The sequence below is a fragment of the Corvus moneduloides genome, chromosome 9 (assembly GCF_009650955.1).
Source record: "Corvus moneduloides isolate bCorMon1 chromosome 9, bCorMon1.pri, whole genome shotgun sequence".
Lineage (NCBI taxonomy): Eukaryota > Metazoa > Chordata > Aves > Passeriformes > Corvidae > Corvus > Corvus moneduloides.
This window is the reverse complement of record NC_045484.1, coordinates 9648559-9670094: the sequence shown is the minus strand read 5'-3', so window position 1 is coordinate 9670094 and position 21536 is coordinate 9648559. Positions and strand designations below refer to the sequence as shown.

Sequence of the window (21536 nt, the reverse complement as noted above, 5' to 3'; positions counted from 1 at the left end):
GGGTTCATAGCAGGGGTTTCCAGAAATATGTGGAATGTAAAGCAAAAGTAAGCATTACACTTACTGTCATAGTCTGTTTTTATGGAGAAGCTTTGGTTGACAACATCCCTTTCATTAAAACGTATGAATCCAATGCAGGAGTACTCATGGGAGGGTGATAAATTTTTCAGTTCTTCACAAGTTAAATGTTTACATCCTGAGTGTGTAGGCTGTGAATCTGTAGACACAAGAAGAGTTTTATCAATATATTTCACAACTCCAAAAGTATGTGGCACTATTTCAAACAGGATTTTCTCTACCATACTTATTCAATATAATTTGTAATAAACTACCATAATATTCCAAACAGAAAAATGTATACCTGATTATTCTGACTAGATTTTAGGTTCTTACACACTTAGTTTGCATAGATCTTTAATTTTCATCAGTAAAGGTCATATGATTTGACTTTCTAAGGAAACAGCTTTCCTACAGAAATCAGAACATGTCATGGGGAGTGTGGCAGAACCCTGGAATGGCTTCGTAGCTCTTCAGCTCCCTGAAGCAGGAAATCTCCAGGTGTTCATTACCCATTTTCTGGGACACATAAGAACATTCAGCATTCGTATTTGCCCTATCACTAGGTGCCTTTGAGCCATCATGTCCTCAGGATGGCTGGCTCTGAGAGCAGAGAGCCTGGCCTTGCACCGTCCAGGAGCCTGTACCGCCAGTGGCCCAGGCAGCCTATGAAGGGTCAGCTCATAGCAGAGCTGCAGACTGCAGCATTTCCAAAGTGCTCAGCTCCCCTTCAGAAAATCAAACAGGACCTCAAAATCTCCAGAAGTCTGCAATTTGTGAAGCTGGTAAACTCAGCAAAAGAGGTCTCGGTTCCCAGATCTGCACTCTGTGGGGATGGTAGTCCCTCAGCTGGTGATCCCAGGGATTCTGAACTACCCTTCCCTCAGACTGGCACAATTAATTTAAATCTGCCAGTCTCTCACCAAAAGACAACATCAACAATACTTTAGAAGATAAATAAATAAATAACCCACTGTCAGGCTCCTTTAGAGGTGATGTCCCGTTGCAGGTAACAGTCACATTAGCACAGGCCAGTGAGCTATTCCGACATAACCTGGCAGATTTGTTGGTTACGTCCGTGACTACAAGAGGTTTATTGACGACTGAAAAGGAAGAATATTATACATCATTGTGACATTGGCTATATTGAGTCTTTAAATAACAGTTTGTTTAATGGTTTTTGACCTCTTCTGCAATATGAAGATACAATCGGCATAGAATAATATACAAAGAATTTAATAAGAAATGGAAAGTAAAAATTGAAAAAGCCTTCACGAGATAAAGACCCACAGGTATTCAAATAATAAAGTTTTAGTCCAGACTTCAGCATAAACACCGACTTTGAAGTGGTGGCTGCTCTTGCTATTGTTTACCACACTGCATATGGCACATGCAGTTAAAGTTCCCTTTTTTCTTTACAATGAAAAAATTACAGTTTGTTTACATTATTCTTTGAGAAAATACTGAGAAGTTTTAATGAGCAATTTCAAAATATCTTGCAAACCATGGACGAAATATCAAAACTTTCTGTCTGATTCTCTGAGAAGCAACAAGAATAGGCAAAGAAACCTGGGGAAGATTAATTACTGCATATCAAAAAAAAAATTTAAAAAAAAAGAAAATAAACTACTGAAACCCTTGTACACTTACCTTTCGGAACAGAAAAAGAACTACTGTCTGAACACCTGCCGTTTTTAACTTGAACAGTGTATCTCTTGCATTTCCGAAGCTGTACTGAACGGTTGCTGGAATTCACAGTTATGCTTTTGCCATCCCCCAATATAAAATATTCTCTGTCTTTTGTGAAATTTTTCAGTTCAACTTCAGCCATTTCAGAGTCGCACTTAGAGTCTTTTATATCTTTAATAATATCTAAAAGAAAAGCCACTGTAAATGGAGGTGCAAAGACCAGAATTGTTAAATAACTTTAATCCTACTTCCAGAACTGGAAGACATTTTATTAAATAACCCAAGATGCTAATTGATCAGTTTTATTTTTTTGCTGCTTTATCAGCTTTACCAGTTTTCTGTATTTGAGTTTACTGTTTGGTCACATTTCAAGACTGAAGAAGAATAAGGGGTTTGGTTCTTACCACAAGGTTCTTCAGGTATCACTGTGATAGTTTCTACAAGAAAAGAAAACAACATGAAGGTCTCTTAGCAGGTTGGGTTTTTTCCCACCGAGCATTGGAGAAGGGTGACCAATACTGCCCCAAACTCTTTGTTCAATACATTCAATACAAGCACATGTATTTAGCACTCCTCTCACATTTGAAATAGGGAAGAAATTATCAGCTACACATAACCCCATTCTCTAATTAGTTATTTTAGGCATCATGTGTCTTTCACAATTTTCATATGACATCAATGAACTAGAATTTAAACTGGTTATTAGTAACATTTCTGAGTACAAAGTTGCACAAGAATATTCCATAATCACACATTCTCATAGCAGTATGCTAAGCTGCAGAAGTTTTCCAGGATATGTATACTGTGGAATGGGTAACTGAGCCGTATGTCACCAAAGAAACAAAATTTACCTGCTTTTTGCACTGCCACTCTTACCTTTGGAAAGAGATTTATACAACAGTACAGATTGTTTAATGACTATTTGTACACTGAGATACCCCCAAAAAATTTTAGCTGGTGTTTTCTGTACAGAAGCTTGAGCAAAGAACTTCATCCTGAAAACACTTACTTAAAATATCCTAAGGTAAAGATGTTACCAAAACACACAAATATCTAATTTCTTTTTTAGAGAAGGCAGGCCCTAGATTTGCCTCCCTCCAGGCTGGGAGTCACCTGGCTGGATAGTGGCCCTACTGAGAGGGCCACTGGACAGTCACCAGGACTGGGCAGAACACCCACAAGTAAAAGCTAAGCTCAGTTTGTCAAAGAGCAGACAGCAGCCTACAGCTACTTGAAGGACAGTTGAAAAAGATGGTAAGGGTCTGGATGTACTTTGCACAAGCACATACCTATATGTTACTGACCCGAGTAATTCCTTACATCCCAATGGCAATTAAACCCTCTCTAAGTGTTTGAACTACTGCATCCCAAGAAAGTATTACTGCTGTGTGAAACAAAAGGGAAGACACTGGAAAACAGAGAAGCACACAGATCTTGGATGTATTCACATCTTTGAGCTGCTTGGGTGAATTTCTGTGAATAACAAAAGGAGTACTGATAGAATAATTGACAGATTTATCCCCCTACTATGTGCCACTGTGTGGAAATAATTTCAATTTTTCACTTGCTTGACAAGTAACAAACCTGGTATCTTTAATATTACTCATAAATAGTTAGAAAGATTCCTAAAAACATCCTTAAGTTTAATGCAGTTGTATGCCTAATTTTTATGCTTAGGTTTGATACATTCTAAATGAATCGTCTCATTCTAACCCATTTTCTGTGCCTGATGTATCATAATTGAGGTAACTGTGTGCAAGTTTGTCACCTATTGTGTGAGTGGGCCTGATCCCAGTGCTTGTTGGCATGCTGACTGATGAGGTGGTGCTGTGCAAGGATGTTGAATTGTAATCATCTGTAAGAAAATAAACAACATATCAGCATTAAAAACTGAAGTTCATTCTTTCATATGGCTTTGTCTTCAGAAATGTCTTACACTACAGCCCTTCTCCACCTTTTTTTCTTAGGGGATTTTTGTTATTTAGAGAAGACAGCTAAAAGAAAAGTCATGTCAAAATAGTAAATAAAACAAAAAAATGAGTATGTAAATAGAAAGCAAATTTTTAGGAGTATACCCCTTACAAATGAATTTTGCAATGTACAGTGACAATTTTTTTGGTCATTATTTAGTCATAATCCAAGATGAAGTCAACATAAAAATGTTACAGTTTGTGAACTGGGAAAAACAAGAACATTTTGGTATATTATTACAGTAAAACAATTATGAACAGTTCTTGTGCTGTTTCACAAACAGCAACTCTAGGTAGTGCTCATTTGCAAGATCATGTATCTTGCTCACTATATTTCTTACCATATATCATTATTTATCTCCATGTTTTTAAACCACTGACAGGTTTATATATTCTCTTTTAGGCTCATTCCTATTGCTCTTGCTTTGGGGACAGCCTTGTTGGCAGCAGCTGGCATTTTGGTGCTACTGTGACGACTGCAAGACTTGGCCTCCATATACCAGACCTGGTCCTGAGATCCTGCAAATAATCCTGGTATTGCTGCTGTGCCAAATTGCAGACACCTTTTTGATTTGAGGAACCATGAGCTGAAAAAGGCTACCCTGATGCTGAATGACTTCGTTTTCCCCCAGAGTTCTGAGAGCAGAGAGTGGCTTCCAAAGGAAGAGTGCAAACCTGCTGAACCATTCCCGAAGGCAGAGGGAGTGCGTGCGGTGAGGGCAGCAGTGCTGCTGTTGAGTGCTGGGGTGCTCGGTGCCGTGCTGGGGCTGGGCGCTGTGTGCGTGGAGAAGTGCGTGCTGTTTGCAAGGGTGGCACCTGTGGCACCTGTGGTGAGAGGTACAGCAGGGTCGTTAATGCTTCACGTCTGCCTGGCCAAGGAGGGACAGAGCTGTCCCCAACACTGGGCTGCAGTGCTGGAGCACTCTCATACTGGAGTGCTGGGAATTTTTAAGGAAGCAAAGAGACAGCAAACATTTAAAGTGCAGGGGATTCACAGGTGTCAGATGAACATCCAGTGAGTATATTCCTTTTTGGTTATGTCTGCACCTTTCATGCTAAATGCTGTGTTTTAAAATGCACTCAAATACATGACTCAAAACCAGACTTGTCGGATATTATTGCCTATTAAGACAGCATATTTCATTTTGTTGCATGAATGAAGTGGCATTATACACTCTGTGAGGTAACTGTGTGTGAGAAAAAGAAAAAAGAAATTATCAGGGAAAAAAAATCAATGCAGTTCTCTCAAGTGAATTAGGTTTCTTACCAGGTGTGGTCATTGTTATCGTCTGTCCTGAAAAAGAGAAAGAGATAGAAAAACTATAAATTAAACTTTCAAGGAACTAAACACGTCATTGGCCAAAAATACAAAAAGACACATTCCTTCCTCCCAAACATCAGCTAAGCTTTTCCCAGGAAATTACACATTCTTAAGTATTATTTAGTGGATGTAGCAACAATCAGACCCCCAAAATATCAAGCATGTGGTCACAGAATCACAGAATGGTCTGGGTTAGAGAGGATCTTAAAGACCGTCTAGTTCAAACACCAGTAGATGCCACCCAGTAGATTAGGTTTCTCAGGGCCACCCAAAAACTTCCATCCACTTGTTTGGTTCTTCCTTGCTCTTTCTTTTACTTTTTCTACCAGTTCTTTCCCACTATGTTTGTTTCTTGGAATTTATTTCTTTTTTTTGTGGCACGTGTTTTTCAGATAGTACTTTCCTGTTTATAATTTCTCTGTTACTTCAGCTTCCCTACATGGCACTTCACAACTGCTGCAGCTCTACTCTTTTGAAAATAAACTCCTTCAACCTTTAAAGCAAAAAGCCAGGTTTATGTGACAAAGTGCAATACTTATGAGGGATACATAAGTATCCTGTTCATGTGCCAGAATCAAAACCACGTCTCTCGTCTCTGACACAGATGATCAACATAGGCAGTTCTCCTGGGACTCCAGAGATTTTCTCCCTATCGACCTGACAAGCAGCAGCACACGTGTTGGTTGCTTAGTGGGCACCATGGATTCTGCACCCCATATGGACAGTTCAGAAAGCTGACAACAGCCATTAAAAACACACAGCCAGTGATGGCAACGTCACCTGCAAAGAGTGAGCAATTTTGTGCTCAGAACTGTCATGAAGTGTATCTAAGCCATGATATGAATATGAATGTAAACAAAAGCTAAAGTCTTGCAAATACTTGTCTAGTGAGCAGCTGAATTTGTTGTGGACAGTATATTATTCAAGATCTCTTACCACAAATTAAAATTTGGAAAAAGCCAATAGGCTGATATCTTACAGAAAAAGTATCAAGAGAAGTCAAATGAACTCCAGCTAAAAAGAGTAATGTAGTATTTCTTTACAGAAGTGGGGAGGGGTGTTGCCTAAAATCTGCTTCATGAGATGAGGATATGGGTCTGTCTATACTTTGCTTGAAATCATATGAAACTGCCAAAATAACATTGCTCTTAATTGTAAGAATATAGTCTCTAAAATGTAGCAGACTGACAACAGGTTGAATAACACGGGTGTAGAAGCCACTACATTAACAGGTCTAGCATGACGATTCATTTATATCTATATATCTTCATTGCATTCTTTTCAAAGCTACAGAATATTAGCAGATGAAGCTTCCTAACCTGAAAGAGGTTACAGATAAGAAACAAAAATATAGGTGATCTTTTGAACTATCAGTGTACCTTCAGCATCCAAAATCTCCTATCTGCAACATTTCTTTACAACAATTGCATAAACAATAGCTATACACATTAAACTGCCAAGGAACCCTGTAAAAGCTAACAGTTATACTCATTCATATTTGCCATAAACAATTAATTTTCAATGTTCTTTCATGGTTTTCAATTCAGTGTTTGAAAACTGGCAGTTGGTCATTCTAAATTCCATAATGTGATTTTTCTTTATTCAAATGGCTTCTCAGATGAAGAATCAATTATTCCCCCTCCTTTCCCTAATCTTACTTTAGTTCAACACATCAAATATACCTCAAGCTAAAAATTAACCTTCTGTGAGCATCAACACAGATCAACTTTCACTTAAAAAACTTTTCCAAGAACACAATAAAAAGAAGTTGTAGAAAAAGTCCTAAATTAAACTCTGCTCAGATTAGTGAAACATTAAGAAATGCTTTTCAAGCTGCTTACTGATCTCTAATGCAAACATAATAGAAACAAAAACATATACATCAAGACTGCCTCTTCCAAGTAAAGTGAGATAATATGAGAAAAGGGGGATCATAAGCTTGTTGGTGTTGTGTTTCTGGTTGCCTCATTCACTTCCTCAAGATTCCTGTGAAAATAATTTTCCCCATCCTCCCCCTTGTAAAGTTAGGAATAATGCTAGTAGCTTAAATAGAGTGTAAAGTTTATTGCTCACTCGCAGTGAGAGATGCTAAATATTACACATAATCATAGAACTCCAGGTTAGAAGTGATTTTAAGAAATCACCTGGTCCCACTGCCTTGCTCAGAACAGTGTCTTAAAACAGTCTGGAAAGTAATAGTCCTAGATTGCCTTTTTTTTCCCCCTACAACTAAGCAGTGTTATTTTAACAGAACTTCATGGCAGTTTTATGCTCTTCTAAGCATTTTAAGGGTCTCCTGCTCTCCTGTGATTCTCTTCCCTGATATGCTTTATTGTAAAAATGGAAGAGGACGCAGTTGAAAAGAATTCAATAGGTGGCACCAGAACACTAGAAAATCCTCTCAGAAAGAAAAGCAAATACATTTCCCCATGAAACCTTATTGGGAGATACTTGGTAAAATGAAGGAAAATCAAGAAGGATCCCAACACACCAGGCTCTGTTGCTCTGAGATTAATAGGTATATTGCTACTATTCATTTATTTTCAAAAACCTGACCTAGAGCTAACAAATATGTCCGCGTTAACCTCAGGCTAACAAAGTAAACCTCAAAGACAAAACTGTCTGCTCATGTTTATATTCTAAAACATAACTCTGGAAACTTGAAAGCTGAAATCCAAAAATATCTTTAAAATGTAATAAGGATGTCCAATCCCCCAAACACACGGTGTGCAGTACCAAAGCTTGGTGATTGCCAAACTAAGCAAGTCGGTCTGAGTTTAAACAAGAACTATCCCAAAACTTTTCTCAAAGCTTAAACTGCATCCAACCATAAGACAGTTTTAAGATGGTATGTGTAGGATAGCCCAAGGATAACATCAGATAACCCAAGTGGAAGAATTAAAGCATAGAAAAAGTTCCTACTACTGAAGTAAGTTTTTTAAGCCTCCCTTTCCCTTGTCCTGCTTTGGCCACCAGTTGGTTACTGCTGACTTACCTAAAAGATTTGCAACCCATCAGTAATGTTTGAGCAAATCTGGCCTTAATCACATGCCCTGGAAAAAGATATAACCAGCAGCTCATCCCACGGGCAGATGGGAGACTGGCTAATTGCTTTCATTCTCCTTCCTCTCTGGCTACCAGTTGGCAGACAGAATGCAGCTTCTGCTTGAAAGGAAGGGTTGAGATGGAATGACAGGCTGCCAACAAAATACACCTAAAGCAAATGAGCTGACCACTCTTTCTGCTGAAAACCCAAAGACGTACTGGCCCTGTAAGTGAACATGCGACTGCTGCCTTATGAAGAAACCTTTTGATGTCCAACAAGAAGAGCAAGTGGAAAAACCAGGAAAGAAACCAGGCCACCAAAAAAAAGCCTATCCCTTCAAACCCCTAGGACAGCCTGGGTCACATCTGGAGGTACAGGAGCTGCTGTACCACCTCTGCAGTACTGACTCTGTGCTCAGTGCAGTGAACTGTGGTTGCACCTGTAGAAGAAGTCCAGTTGTATAAGGAGACAGCTTGTTGCTGTCTTAGGAAAGTGCTTTTACTTGGCAGGACCAAGCAGCTTAACAGAAGACAAGTAGGACCCAGAATATGTTAAAATATACTGTTTTTCAGGGAAGTCCAGGGTCTGATCTTCTCAAGCAGAAGGAAGTGCCAGCACACATTTCCTGTGTGCGTGTGCTATTAATAACACAAACTCCAGCTGATAAGATGGAGATCCTCTTGAATCAGCATTAAGAGCCTAAAAATGTTATCACGTTTATAGGGGCAAAAATCCATTAGCTGATGACAGGGAACATCCATTTTAATTCCATTCTGCTGCTTAATTTGTGCAGTGAGTAAAATGGACCTGGTTTTGTATTCCTGCTGGACTGGCTGGGAGACTACACTTGCATCGCAGCAGCTCAGGCTGTCTGCTCTGAGCACAGGATTGCTGCAGGACTGCATTCCTCCATACACACAGCATAGAGCAATGTGGGAAGGAGGATGCCTCTTCTGCTAATAGTGCATTTGGTGTTTTATCTAGCATGGTACCATACCAGCTGGCTCTTCACATCCAGCTGTACTCCTCGTGTCTTTGCCAGAGCTGGGAGGAGGCCGAGGAAGTAATCCTTCCTCTCAGCCTCATGTCTGTAAAACAGTTGGCAGCCGGGTTTTGCTGCCAGGAAAAATGCTTAGTGATTCTGCAGAGCTGCTGCCCTTTTCCCAGGATCTCTCCAGCCTTTACTATATTGGACAGACCCCAGCAACCCCCACCAGGCAGCATTTTACACCAAGCAACGAGTGTAGGACCAGATTCTGTCTTCCCTCTTTTCACAGCTGAACAACACTGCTTCAGCAGGGTCAGGGCTCTTCACATCTGCACAGAAAGCAACAGGATGTGGTCTACTTGTTCAGATGGAGCAAAGCTCTTTGAGGGGGTCTCCTAGCAAATAGCACAGACATTGCAGCTCCCCTGCAAGCCAACACTGAATTGCAAAAAAAGAACAGCTCCTGGTGGGAGGTGAAGGGTGAGTAAGGCAAGAAGCCTTACAAAATGCTGCCAGCCACCCTTTGATTTATTTTTAAACTTCAAGTGGGATAGGACGTAGTTCACACCTACTTTAAGGTTCCCTTGCGCTGCCAGAACCAGCTAAAGAGACCTTAAAGTAAAAGAGCATCAGGGCCAGAGATGTTACTGTTATTTTTGCCAAAAACACAAAGTGAAGGGATCCATTGCTGCTTTACAAACAAATCTGGGCAGACCTAAGAATAGACTAGCAAACACTTAAACATCTGAGTAATTCTATACCACAGAGGACCCCTCAAATTTTATAGGTGGGATCTCATGTGCAGAAGTGCTTTCATAATCAGAGACTACAAAATTACACTTTATTCTTTATCACTAACCCTGGGGAAGAAAAAAACTAAAACTGTTCCTAGTTTCTGAACAAAGTGCTGCTTTTTGAAAATTGAGTAAAAGAATGCCATACAGAGTTCATATTAAAAATACGTGAAATTTTGCATGCTCTGAGTCAAAAAATAAACTACTCATTTGAGTCTACAGTGTAGAACTTTCTCAGGTAACAGAGACATTTCAGAGGGTCCTAAAATAGAAACCTACCCTTGTGGTCATTGAAGATGAAGTCATCAAATCACTTCTAAGTTATTCGTTATCTAATTGATAAAAGTCTTCATAGCCCTATAGCAATCATAGGAATTAGAACTAAATAAACATTTTAATTTCTTTTCCACAGGCAACATTTACAGTATTTATTTTCACCAGAAATTAGGGATAAAATGTTGAAACTGTAAATTTTAATTTAACAGAAATTCTAACATGTTCTGATTGAGAAATGCCAATTGTTTCCTTTTGACACCTGGATTTAATGTCCATTCTGTCTCTTCAGAACAATAATTAAAATAGTTTCCCTCTGATTTCTCAAAATATTTCTTTTTGTACAAGTTCATTAATAATTGCCTCCCATAGCAATTCCCTCACACAGTGCATGGCAGCCTAAGAGCCTGATCCTGGCACTCTTTCCTACACCTTAAACCTTTGGTTAAAGCACATATCTGACAGTCAAAGGTCTTGCTGTTCCCAAACACCTGCCAGTGCAGAGACCTGACTTGCACGGGGGAAGGCGTGGTCTTCCTGCAGAGCACAGCTCAGGAGTAAGTGCTGGCCTGACTACAGCTAACGTGATAGGATGTGGTATTATGCTTTTAGTGAAAACTGACCTCTGAAATTAATGCTTGTTCTAGATCCCTCTCCTTGCTGTCCACCTTCCAAGACTGGAGTTATCCCTATCCTCCTCAAGTTCAGAGTCAACTATAGGCATTAATCAGTATTTACAGCTACGGAGAAGGCAAAAAATTCAAATTAGCCAGCAGTCAAATACAAGGGGAGCAACCAGAACAAAGAGATGGAATTATGAATATATAACTGACAGATACAAGGAGGAGCACAATATTGCAAACTCAGGAAAGAGAAGGAAATACAAACATCAAAGTTTGTCAGAGTTTATAAGGTAAAAACTAATTATTACCAAGTATAACTTGCGCAAACATACTGAGCCTTTCTTAAGAAAAGGAAAAGAAAAAAGGCACAAGAAAAATACTGAGATAATATTTTTTCTCAACTAACCTGAAACTGAATATTTCTGACCATTTAAAAAAAGTTTCTGACCATTTTAAAAAAACTTTTCTTGTTGTGATAATGCAAAATAAACATAAGAGTTTAATTTTTTCAGAGAAAAATAAAAACACAGAGCAAAAAAGAATTTCTCTGATGAAATATTAATTTAATGGAAGTAATACTTGTTACCAATGATATGTAGAGTTTCTCAAAACCATAAACCTGACGTACAACTAAAACCAAAAGCAAAAAAACCCAAAAACTAAAATTAAATTCTTTTTGCCAACACAGTTCCTACAAACCTAAAATAAATACCCAGGAATATTGTGTGTTTAGCAGTCAGGAGCACTTTTCTGTCAACTGCACCATATTTAATTGACATTCTCAGCCTTCACAGGACGACTTTGTGGTAACCCACTTGCACAGCTAAAGCTAACGACGCCTTTGCTGCTCTGTGGTTTCTCTCATGCTGTTTACTTCTGCCTTTCTTCTACAGAACCCTGCTCAAAAGGAAGAGGGTGCAGCATACTGTTGTTTAGAGCTTAAGTGCTTCCAAATGCAAACTGAGTTACCATAGCACCCACATGCCCAAGCAATCAGACTTATCTTAGTGCTAAACCACTTCTCTAGTGCACTCGTGAAAACATCCCTATTAAACTCCTTTTCATCACATTTGCATTTGTAGTTATTTTCAGTTGTACAGGTTCATTAATATGACACAGTGGGGGCGGGGGGGCAATCTTTGGGATGAAGTCCAGGCTGCTTTGCAGAGAGTATTTGTCACCATGTGAATTGTCTGCAAGAGAGGAGAATATCAAACCCTGAGGTAATAGTTCCTTCAGCTGTGAAATGCTGGGTACCCTTCGCAGTCATTAAGAAACACCTATACACAAGGAATGGAAGATTGGCTGTGATATTTGTTTGGCAATTTTGTGCTACATGCAAAAAAAATCTGTTAATATTTGCCCTGCCCTTTATATATTTTCAGTATTTGTGCACATACAAAGTCTTGAGCCAAATTCATGTTGTTCCCATGCTGAACTTCTCTGCTCCCGAGGGCCAGTCCCTCTGACTTGAGTCATGACTTTCCTAGCCCTGCTGCACCTTCCTTGATCTTCCTTTCCCACATGGACCATGAACAGAAACACTTGCTCCATATTTCTCTGCTCAATGGCACTGATAGGATGGTTCTGGATTTGCTGAATGGATATTGTGTATGACAAGCAGAAGGAGCAAAGAACTTACACCTATTATATTGTCCTCTCCATTCCTACTCCATGGTTTTTGCAAGTGCCAACTCTATTAGTCATAGAGAGCTGTGGAGGACAGCAGAAAGCAGCTCAGTTCTCAAAAGTTTTGATCATAAAAAGAGGCTACAGCTGAGAACTGACTGACTGTTGGTGAGAGTGCGAGGCAGGGGCAACCTTCCTTCATTTGAGGCCCTTCATTGGACCACGGCTTACTTAAATATCTGACTCGCTTCTCTGCTTCTCAGAGACAGATATCTGAGTTCCTTCAAGATTAAAGCATTATCTGGTTTCGTAGATCTTCCTGATTGCACATAACTTTTTATATAATTTTGCCAGCAATAGAAAATGGGTCCTTTGCTCTGATAAACAGAATCAACTTGGAAATACTTCTCTAAACTGTCTTTAATTAGCTCAAACTTCAAACCATAAACAATTTAGTATTGTATGAAAAGTAGGGGAGGCTGCAACTAAATGATGTTTAAGGTCTATTCCAACCCAAGTCTTTCTGTGAGTCTGTGATTCTAAAATCCCCATTTTAGCCACTGATAACATAGAGACTATTGAAATCAGAAATACCTTCTGTTTGCCAGAGTCCAATTAGCATGAAGTCCTTGGATCAACAGCTCTGTACTTACTGAGAGCATTATATCAGTGAGGACTCTAATCAGCGATTTTCAAAAAGATTCAGCCAGTGATTTTTAAAAAGAAATTAACATTTCTTCCAAGAAATGACATCTCCCTGTGAGTTATTCCTTTTTGTAGTAGTATTCTTCTCTGATCCACTGCTATGTTAAACACCCTAACAAACCACTTGGTTGATTGCTATGCACTGCAGATTTTTTACTGATAAAGGACACATAAATGTACCACAGGAGTGCCTTGGCTTCACCTTGGCCAAGGGCTGAGGGCAGGGCAAGCAGGGCTGTGTGGTGGCACACAGACTCAAGCCAGCAGGACCAGAGTGTGACAAATGACAGAGCAACAACCCACCAGAGAGCAACACTGAATAACTTCTGCAAAGGTGTAGTGGGGGTGTTCCTGGGGCTGCACTGACACTGACAGCACCTGAGTGACCCTCAGGTAGTAGCTGGCAGTAGCAGCTGGGGACAGAAAGAATCCAGAGCCCCACAAAGCTGCAGTCACAGAGTACCTCTGGCACAGGTGAATGTACAGCTGGTAGCTGCACTGTTCCCATAGTTGTTCCCCTCACCAAGGTAATTCAGTACTGCTGCAAAAATCACACTTTTCAGACAGGGCTGTGACTACAACATTTCTGATACTTCTAGGAGATGGCAAGTGGCTCAAAGGAGTGTTGGTCTGAGTGATGCAGTGATGCTTGGTGCTACTGAAGTGGCCCTGTTACAGAGCCAGATGGTGGGGCTGGGGGAGTCAGCTGCTGTCTTGGATGACAACAGGTCCCGTGGTTCAAATGAGCACATTGGAGTCAGAGTGAAGATCTGAGTGAGGATCTGCCTTTATCTACTCACAAAATTAAACATTCATTTTTAATTGAATTATCTGATGCTTGTGCAGTTCAGGCCTAAAGAAAACCAGCTGTTTATACCACAGCAGAGTAATGCATGTGCTATTATTCAGTACCTCCAGTCACAGTGCTGGGTTTTATTGTGCCCAGTTACTCTGCCTGCACAGCCTCAGCCTTTGAAAGATTCGCAAATCAGGATAAAGATGTGGCACAAAAATTTCCTTTTCCAGTGATCTGTCATTTGTACTTCTGTGACTTCTTGCTCCGAGCTTAACAGAACCCTCAGCAGTCCCTGTGCTCCATGAGCTGAAGTCCCAGACTCACATCTCCAAGCAGCAATGCTCTAAACTATCCTGCTAGTCTCAGTCATCTCCTATGACCCAGATTTCTTCCAGCATGAAGAGAAGATCCTAACCAGCACTGGCTGATAGACAACTAGCTTCTGTTTCTTGAAAGGATAGAGAGTACAGAGGGAAAAAAATCATGCAGCTCAGTGGAGAACCGTTCCCATACCAACTCTGCCTGCTGGGCAGCTTCCTCACCCTCCCGGGGCTGCCAGCTGCAGCCAGCAAACTCTCTTTGTTTCAAGGGACAGTGATTTTACTTGGCTACTATCTTCACTTTCTCTTTTTCCTCCAGACATTCAGGCCAAAATTTATCAGAATTGAATATCCATCATCAAATATGCTATTATATATATATATATATATATATATATATATATATAAAATAACATTTTTGTTGTTCATAAAATACTATGACAGCCAGTATTCACTGACCAACAGCTAAATCAGCAACATACTTGTTAGGGTGCAATTTAAAACACAGTAATCTCTACACACAAAATGTTGATAGGAAGCATCATGTAAGGGTCAGATTCTACCAGCATTATTCATGCAAAAATCATTTGAAAAGTAAATCACTCTTTTCCAAAAAGCTGCCTCTTGAAATTTATCATTCATTTTTTATTATTTCCCTGGAGGCTTTTAAGAAAAGACTGGATGTGATACTTAATGCCATGGTCCAGTTGACAAGGTGGTGTTAGGTCATAGGTTGGACTCAATGATCTCAAAGGTCTTTTCCAACCTAGTTAATTCTGGGATTGTGTGAAAAGCAGAAATTACACTATTTAAATTAATCAACATTTCCTATATTTGATGTATGACCTGAAATCCATCTTGTACTCAGCCAGAATGAGAAAAATTGGGACTGTGACCAAGTCCTACCCAGGAATTCCACTTTTTACTCAACTGCATGAGTGGTTGGATGTACCTTCCATTTCTGTGCCTCTCTAACATCCCATACAAAGTGGAGATAGTGACATATTGCAATTAGAAATCAATTTAAAATGATGAAGTTCGCAGACAAGAGATCTGAAAGTGCCATAAAAAATGTGCTCACGTCCATCTGATTGCAGGAATAGGAACAGGCTGCAAAGAGAGAAACTCCTTGAACTTGAGCTCCCCAGAATGCTATGCACACCCTTATGAAAGCCTCTCCTTATCTCAAAATCTGGATTGCAAAAGCTGGGTTCTGTCCCTTCAGGGAAGCAGAGCAGCTGAGCAGGTCAAGAAGGGGCCCTTACTTCATGCCACATCAGAAGCAATGATGAACGGATTTCAGAAGATAACTGAGTCCAACAATTCCTCCAGAATCCAATAAAAACATTAAGTGAAAGTGATTTTTTGATCCCCTCTCCTTCTTAATTTTTCTCTTGAAATCAGATCAGCAATTTTGGTACCCAACTCTGGGCCATTCACTCCATTTCAGATGTGCTCTTTTTTTTCCTCTTTCTCCATCTGCTATTTTCATTATAACAAACAGGAGATGTGAGATCCACCTTTAACTAACAAACCACCTGATAATCACAAGCAGAGAGAGGCAAAACCAGTTAATCTAATGTTGCTTTAAATCCTGTGCTGATCAACCTTTTCTAAAAGACTCTATGCTGAATGTTTCAGGAAATAAAAATAAAGGCTCAGAATGGTAGTATTACACTCTGCTCAAAGGGATGTGGTGCCCCACATTCGAGCAAAAATCTAAAGCTAATGTTCCTCAGGATTTGAACAAGACAGATTTCAGTATCTTTATAAATAATTCAAAGCAAAAAGAACATAAATAGTCTATGCTTCCATCTTTTGCATGTGGCAAGCAAGTTTCATTAGTATTTCACGAACAGTTCCCTTTTTTATTATAATTTTTTATTTTAAAAGCATTAAGTAAGTGGTCTGGGAAAGAAAAGTAAAATCAAAGATACTAGATAAGGATGCTAGACAATAATTTATTTAGGAAAAGAATTTTATGGACCTTTCAATGTATAGGGACCCAGGGAAAGCCCTCAGGCCAAGGTTAAGAGAACATCCAATTTCATGCTCCAAATAATTTTACACTCTTTATATAGGCACAGCTATGCACAAGCCAGGAAATTCCACAGACCTGTAAATATTTCTTATGTCTAATAGTAAGAAATGTGTATATAGCAACATTACACATCTAATGACAATAACAACAACAACTCCCACTTGGAGGTAGGAGGTCAGAAACTAAATTTGATTCGTAAAACAACTATTGGTTTGTATACACACATCCACATGGATGGAGCAGTCTGGAAGCAGAGCGTGTACTCTCTGCTGTGAGGACAGATGGAAAAGCTGAAGCAGAAAGACACAAGTATGTGAAAATGTGGGTAAGACTTTTCTAAGTCTGTACTTTTACAGTATTTGGTTGAAATACTGGTGAATGTATGGCCACATGGCCTGGTAAAATTTACTGCTCTTTCATTTTTAATATGGAAATATTTAAGATTTTTTTTCTATTGCATAGACTAAGGCGTTTGAAGATATTATTTAGCACCTATTATTTAGCATTTCGTACGTATACCCCACAAAATTGATAGTATGAACAAACTAAAAAAGACAAAATCTTCCGGTAGGTGTTCAAGGAAGTACAGAAATTTGTCATTTGTCATTTACTTGAGTAAGAATTAAGTATAGTTAATAAAAGATCATAATTTGAAAAAAAGGTTATCTGAGTCAAGACTGCTACAGAGTCTGGCACATAACAGATCTCTTAATAACTCCCCAGCAACACAAGCAGGAAGTGGGGACTCACAGTGCTTAATTCAGCACTCAGCTCTGCTGGCTCAGGAAGGCACGTGAGCCTTCTTTGTACCTCCACTTGGTGCACGGAGACAACACAAGTGTGGGATCACCTGGATTTCCATGCTGTGCTCTGCACCAGCATGTACACTGTTAGGAGTACTTGGATAAACTCAGCTATCATCAATGCCCTGCATAATCTACAGCACCCCCACCCAAACTCTGTCAATTTTTTCTGCTTTTGTAATACTTGATGCTGCAAACTGAAATTCTGAAGGCAGTTTAATTCATATTAAAATTATGAAAGACAATTTATAATGGTGCCCAACATTAACAAGGCAACTGAGAAAGACAGAGAGACTGCAGCATATCAGTCAAGATTATCAAGAGTATCCTCATGAGCAGAAAGTTTGAAAAATCTATAAAAAAGTAAAACTCTAGCTTCTGGATTTTCATTTTGCTGCACAAGACCGTTTTGTAGGAAATTCCATGGTCAAGGATGCATGATAGATGCTCTGCTCATCTGCTACAAACCCAATCAATTCTACATTGCTAGCACAGTGTGATCTTTCTTTCCTTTTGGATATAAAATATATTCCTTATATACATTTACATAAGACCCAAAGAAATTAAGGACAGACCAACATCACCTGCAGTGACGACAGCATAAAGCAGTCTGAAGAAGTGCAATGAAAGATATGTCATGAAACCACTAGCCTTCTTTTTAGGTTGACAGGGTCAAAGGAAAGCTTTACAAAGATTATTAAACTTCCAAGAAAATAAGGAACACAGTGATCAGGGAATGGAACCCTGTACCAAGGATATAATGTGTTTCTATTAGGGTACAAATAGCCAATCCTCCAGGGCCACAGCAGATGGTGTAAAAGAAAATTGAGTTAAAGGCTGTCAATTCATTTTTGGCACATGTATGGGGCAGACAGCAGCCCCAAAGGAACAGGATTCTCTGATGAAGGGAAACGGAACTTTTTAAAAGAATTCTCCAAAGAATGCAAGAAATGGCACTGAGGTCCACAGCATCTCCTGCACTGAGCTGAGATTCCCCTGCTCAATCCCCCATCATGGGTGATTGGGAAACTGGCAGTAGCAGAGGAGCTGGCTCTGCAGCGACAAGTGGCTGATGGCTCAGTGGCATCCCATTGCACTTGGTATCATGAGGAACTTCTCAAATCAGAACCACTGTAATCTATTTGACCATGGCTTTGGTCTACATTACATGAGGAATATGGGCCTCTTGCCAGAGCGTTGGCTCTCCAGCCAGGAGTGCAAGTGTTTTTACTTGTGCAAAGGTACACACTGCTAAAATGGCTTAACTGCCAAGCTTGTTTTGTCTTTCAGTTTTAAGTTACTGGCAGCTGCTAATGAAAGTAATCTTCTACTTCATCAATGTTAATGAGCTTTGGCACTACATTCCTGAATGTGGTTGTAAAAGTCCTGCTTCCTCCAGTAGTTGTGTTACTGCTTGTTCAGGGGCCTCTCTGCCTGGCTTTGCTGTACCGTGTAATCGCATCCTTTTTGGCTATGAGTCACCACAGTTAGTCAGCCACATGGTCTAACTCCCATTTCAGTTTAAATCAACTTCAGGTTAGATTTGAGTGGCTTAACAATGGGAGGGTTCCCATTATCTTGTTTCTGCCATCAGACCTTAGGGGACAAGGCTGAGAGTCAATGCTGGTGTTTACCCATTAGTCAGCTCAAAGTTTTGGTTTGGCAGAGATATAGAGACATTACATACAGTAGAAACCCACTGCAATCCACCACCTCAGTAGGAAGGGGCAGAAGAATTATTTTAACACTTAAAAGTAGATTAAAGTCTTGTTAAATGTGTTTGGTCTGTAGTAGTAAGTTTGGCAAAATGTCTGCCTCTGTTCCTTCCTAGGCCCTGCATTAATGCTGACACTGACAACAGCTTATGAAGCACGGCTGACACATAAATGCGCTCAGAGAAGGGGTTGGGAAGGTCCTGCAGGGCTCCACTGCCTTCTGCACATCCACCCAACAATGCTACTCTGTTCTGCAGCTTAAAATTGCAAAAGCCATATGTGATTGGCTGCTTTTTTCCCCTTTTTTTTGCCTTCTGCCCTTCCTACCAGCCAATGTTTTGGAGTTCCTGATTCGATGCTCTTTCATCAGCCAACCTCTAAGCTGCAATGGTCCCACGTTCAAGGGGCTGGTCCCTACCTGCCTGGCTCCTCATTATCTTATCATCATGCATCTGCTTATGTCACACTCCAGGAAACTGGCCCACAGCTCTGATGATGCCTCCACAGCACAAATATCCCCATCTGCAAGATGTGTTCAGCCTCCATAGCCTAAACACTGACATGTTCTTACACCAGAGTTTCACTAGGAACTTAGAGCTGTTTCAGACTTGCCACCTAGATTGCCTTTTAGGATGCCTTTACAGTTTGCTGTCTCTCTGACAACTTGATCAGAAATTCTGAAATTCAGAGGTGATAAGATCACAAGGATTAGTTCAGTCTTCTACAGAGATAGTATTAAATTTGTTTGCCTAGCAAGCCTGTGATGTATAACCATGGCACTGTTTATCTTTCTAGTCTTGAGCAGTTTTCACTGGGATAATACGGTTTGACTTCTGGTAAACTAAGAACCTTAATTAAGATTTATATTTCTTTTCAGATAATAACATTTCCAAAATAGATCCAGTCAGCCCCACTTAATAATTTATTGCTAAAGGTAAATAAAATTTAAGTTGCTAACATTACAAAATAATAAAAGGAGAATGTCCATTTCCCTAGTCTATAACTTCATCTGAAATGTATATGTATTTCAAGACTAAAACACAGCTGAATTTCAACAGCTGCATATTCAACATCTTTTGTACAAGGGTAAGAATGGACACAGGAACTGGCAGCAAATAATGATTACAGATGTACAAGAAGAGTTGCATTAGTTACCAGTTATGTGAATTTACTCCTGTTCACCTGCAAACCTAATATGGCAGAGAAGAAGCCAGAGCAGGTTTTGCTCCTCCTCTGCCACCACCAGGAAGAGTTGCACAAGCAGCAGGTTAAGCTCACAAGGTGTGCTTTCAACTGTGAAGAGTATAAGGCAAATCAGGCATAACTTTTTAAACTGCTGCTTTTTAACAGTTTTTGGAGCTAATGGACTTCTTTCAATTTCCTGGTAAATGGCAGCCTGCAAGAACTAAATGGTGTGACAGGATGTGGGTGCCTTAATTTTATCTCCATGTAGTAGAGCACTGGGCTGTACTTAGCAAAGCAGCTCTCAGCTTGCACTGAAAGCAAGTACCTTCCCATTCCCAGGCAAGGCTGCCTGTCAACCCACAAATGAGTAAACTTCCTAACTGAGGTAAGGGGAATGGCAGCAACATACAGAAGTACCAACACTTCAGCCTACATTGTTTGAAGGCACAGAATTTTGCAGAACTAAAGAACCAGAAAGTGTAGCTGCCCTAATGACTCATTTTTTTTCATTTTTAGCGTGCTTTTTAGCTACAAAGCACTACACAGGCAACCACCACAATGACCCAAACCTCATGGTACACTATGAGACAGCAAATATCTAAGAAAAAAGACTGTAATTTACCTTCTATGAGCATTGCACAGAATATCCAGAGACTGTCCTGATCTAGGATGATCCAAGCTGCCCAGTACAAACATCCAAAGCACTTTTTTCTTTTATCCTTCTGCTATTACTGTTTCAAGTGTTCTTTTACTATTGAAGTCTCATTGATCTAAATTCCAAAGAGCTACCATTAAATGATGATCCCCTGGCTACTTCTACCATAGCAGCTGATGCTCAGGCATCTGATTTTTATTCTTATTGGAATTTCATATTCATAAGTCCTTCAAGAAATGTTGGGTGAATTCCACAACATTCAGCTCTGAAACTTACTTCCTAAAGACAACATCCACAAGCTTTTTCTCATAAGTCTATTCATAAGCTTTTCTTTCATAAAAGAAAATCTAGCATTAATTAAAAAGAAAAAAAAGTGCCATGTCCCATTTCTGCTCTTTCCCAGTGCACCCAGAAGCAAACACCTCGTGCTGTTAAACTGCTGGGCCCCCTCCCCACACCACTAACAGATTGTAGCCAACCCTGCTTTCTACTGTTGTCATACTTTCCAGCACTGAACAGGAATCTCTCTGGGGCTGACTGCATGAAAACTTTGTAAAAAGGCACTTTAGTCCTCTGTTTTATTGCTTCCATTACTTTTTAAAAATCTAGCAGACCCATCAAGTTATTCACAGCTTTTCTCATACATTGGAGTAATTTGTTAATTTATTGTGGCTTATGTGATTTCCTGAATTAATGTCTTCCTTTTGGTAATAATTACTTCGAATTTTACCTAGAGTAGTTGATATTATCTTTAGATAGCATCGCTTTAGATGGATTTTCATCTTCAGAAGAACACCACTAGTACCTACACAAACACTCATAACCCAGCTTTAATTGTTTTCTCTGGCTTTACTGCTCCCTCTCCATTTAGGCTGAGGCACACACTGGAGCAGTGTGTTGTCATAATTTCCTTACAGGTTCTAGGA

At 39.7% G+C, this 21536-nt stretch overlaps 1 protein-coding gene across 4 annotated transcripts in view; it reads right to left on the bottom strand.

Moving 5' to 3' along the window:
* PTPRC (protein tyrosine phosphatase receptor type C) overlaps nt 1-21536 on the bottom strand; it is a 61304-nt gene that overhangs the window by 21165 nt on the left and 18603 nt on the right. For 2 of the 4 annotated variants that reach the window (XM_032118121.1, XM_032118122.1), the window contains 6 exons: nt 4984-5010; nt 3515-3601; nt 2151-2183; nt 1708-1929; nt 1032-1160; nt 65-217 (listed from right to left, as the gene is read on the bottom strand). In XM_032118121.1, coding sequence (XP_031974012.1) covers nt 65-217; nt 1032-1160; nt 1708-1929; nt 2151-2183; nt 3515-3601; nt 4984-5010 — 651 coding nt within the window. Of the gene's footprint in view, nt 1-64; nt 218-1031; nt 1161-1707; nt 1930-2150; nt 2184-3514; nt 3602-4391; nt 4542-4983; nt 5011-21536 lie in introns of all 4 variants that reach the window. The other 2 variants (XM_032118120.1, XM_032118123.1) reach the window with 2 other exon arrangements.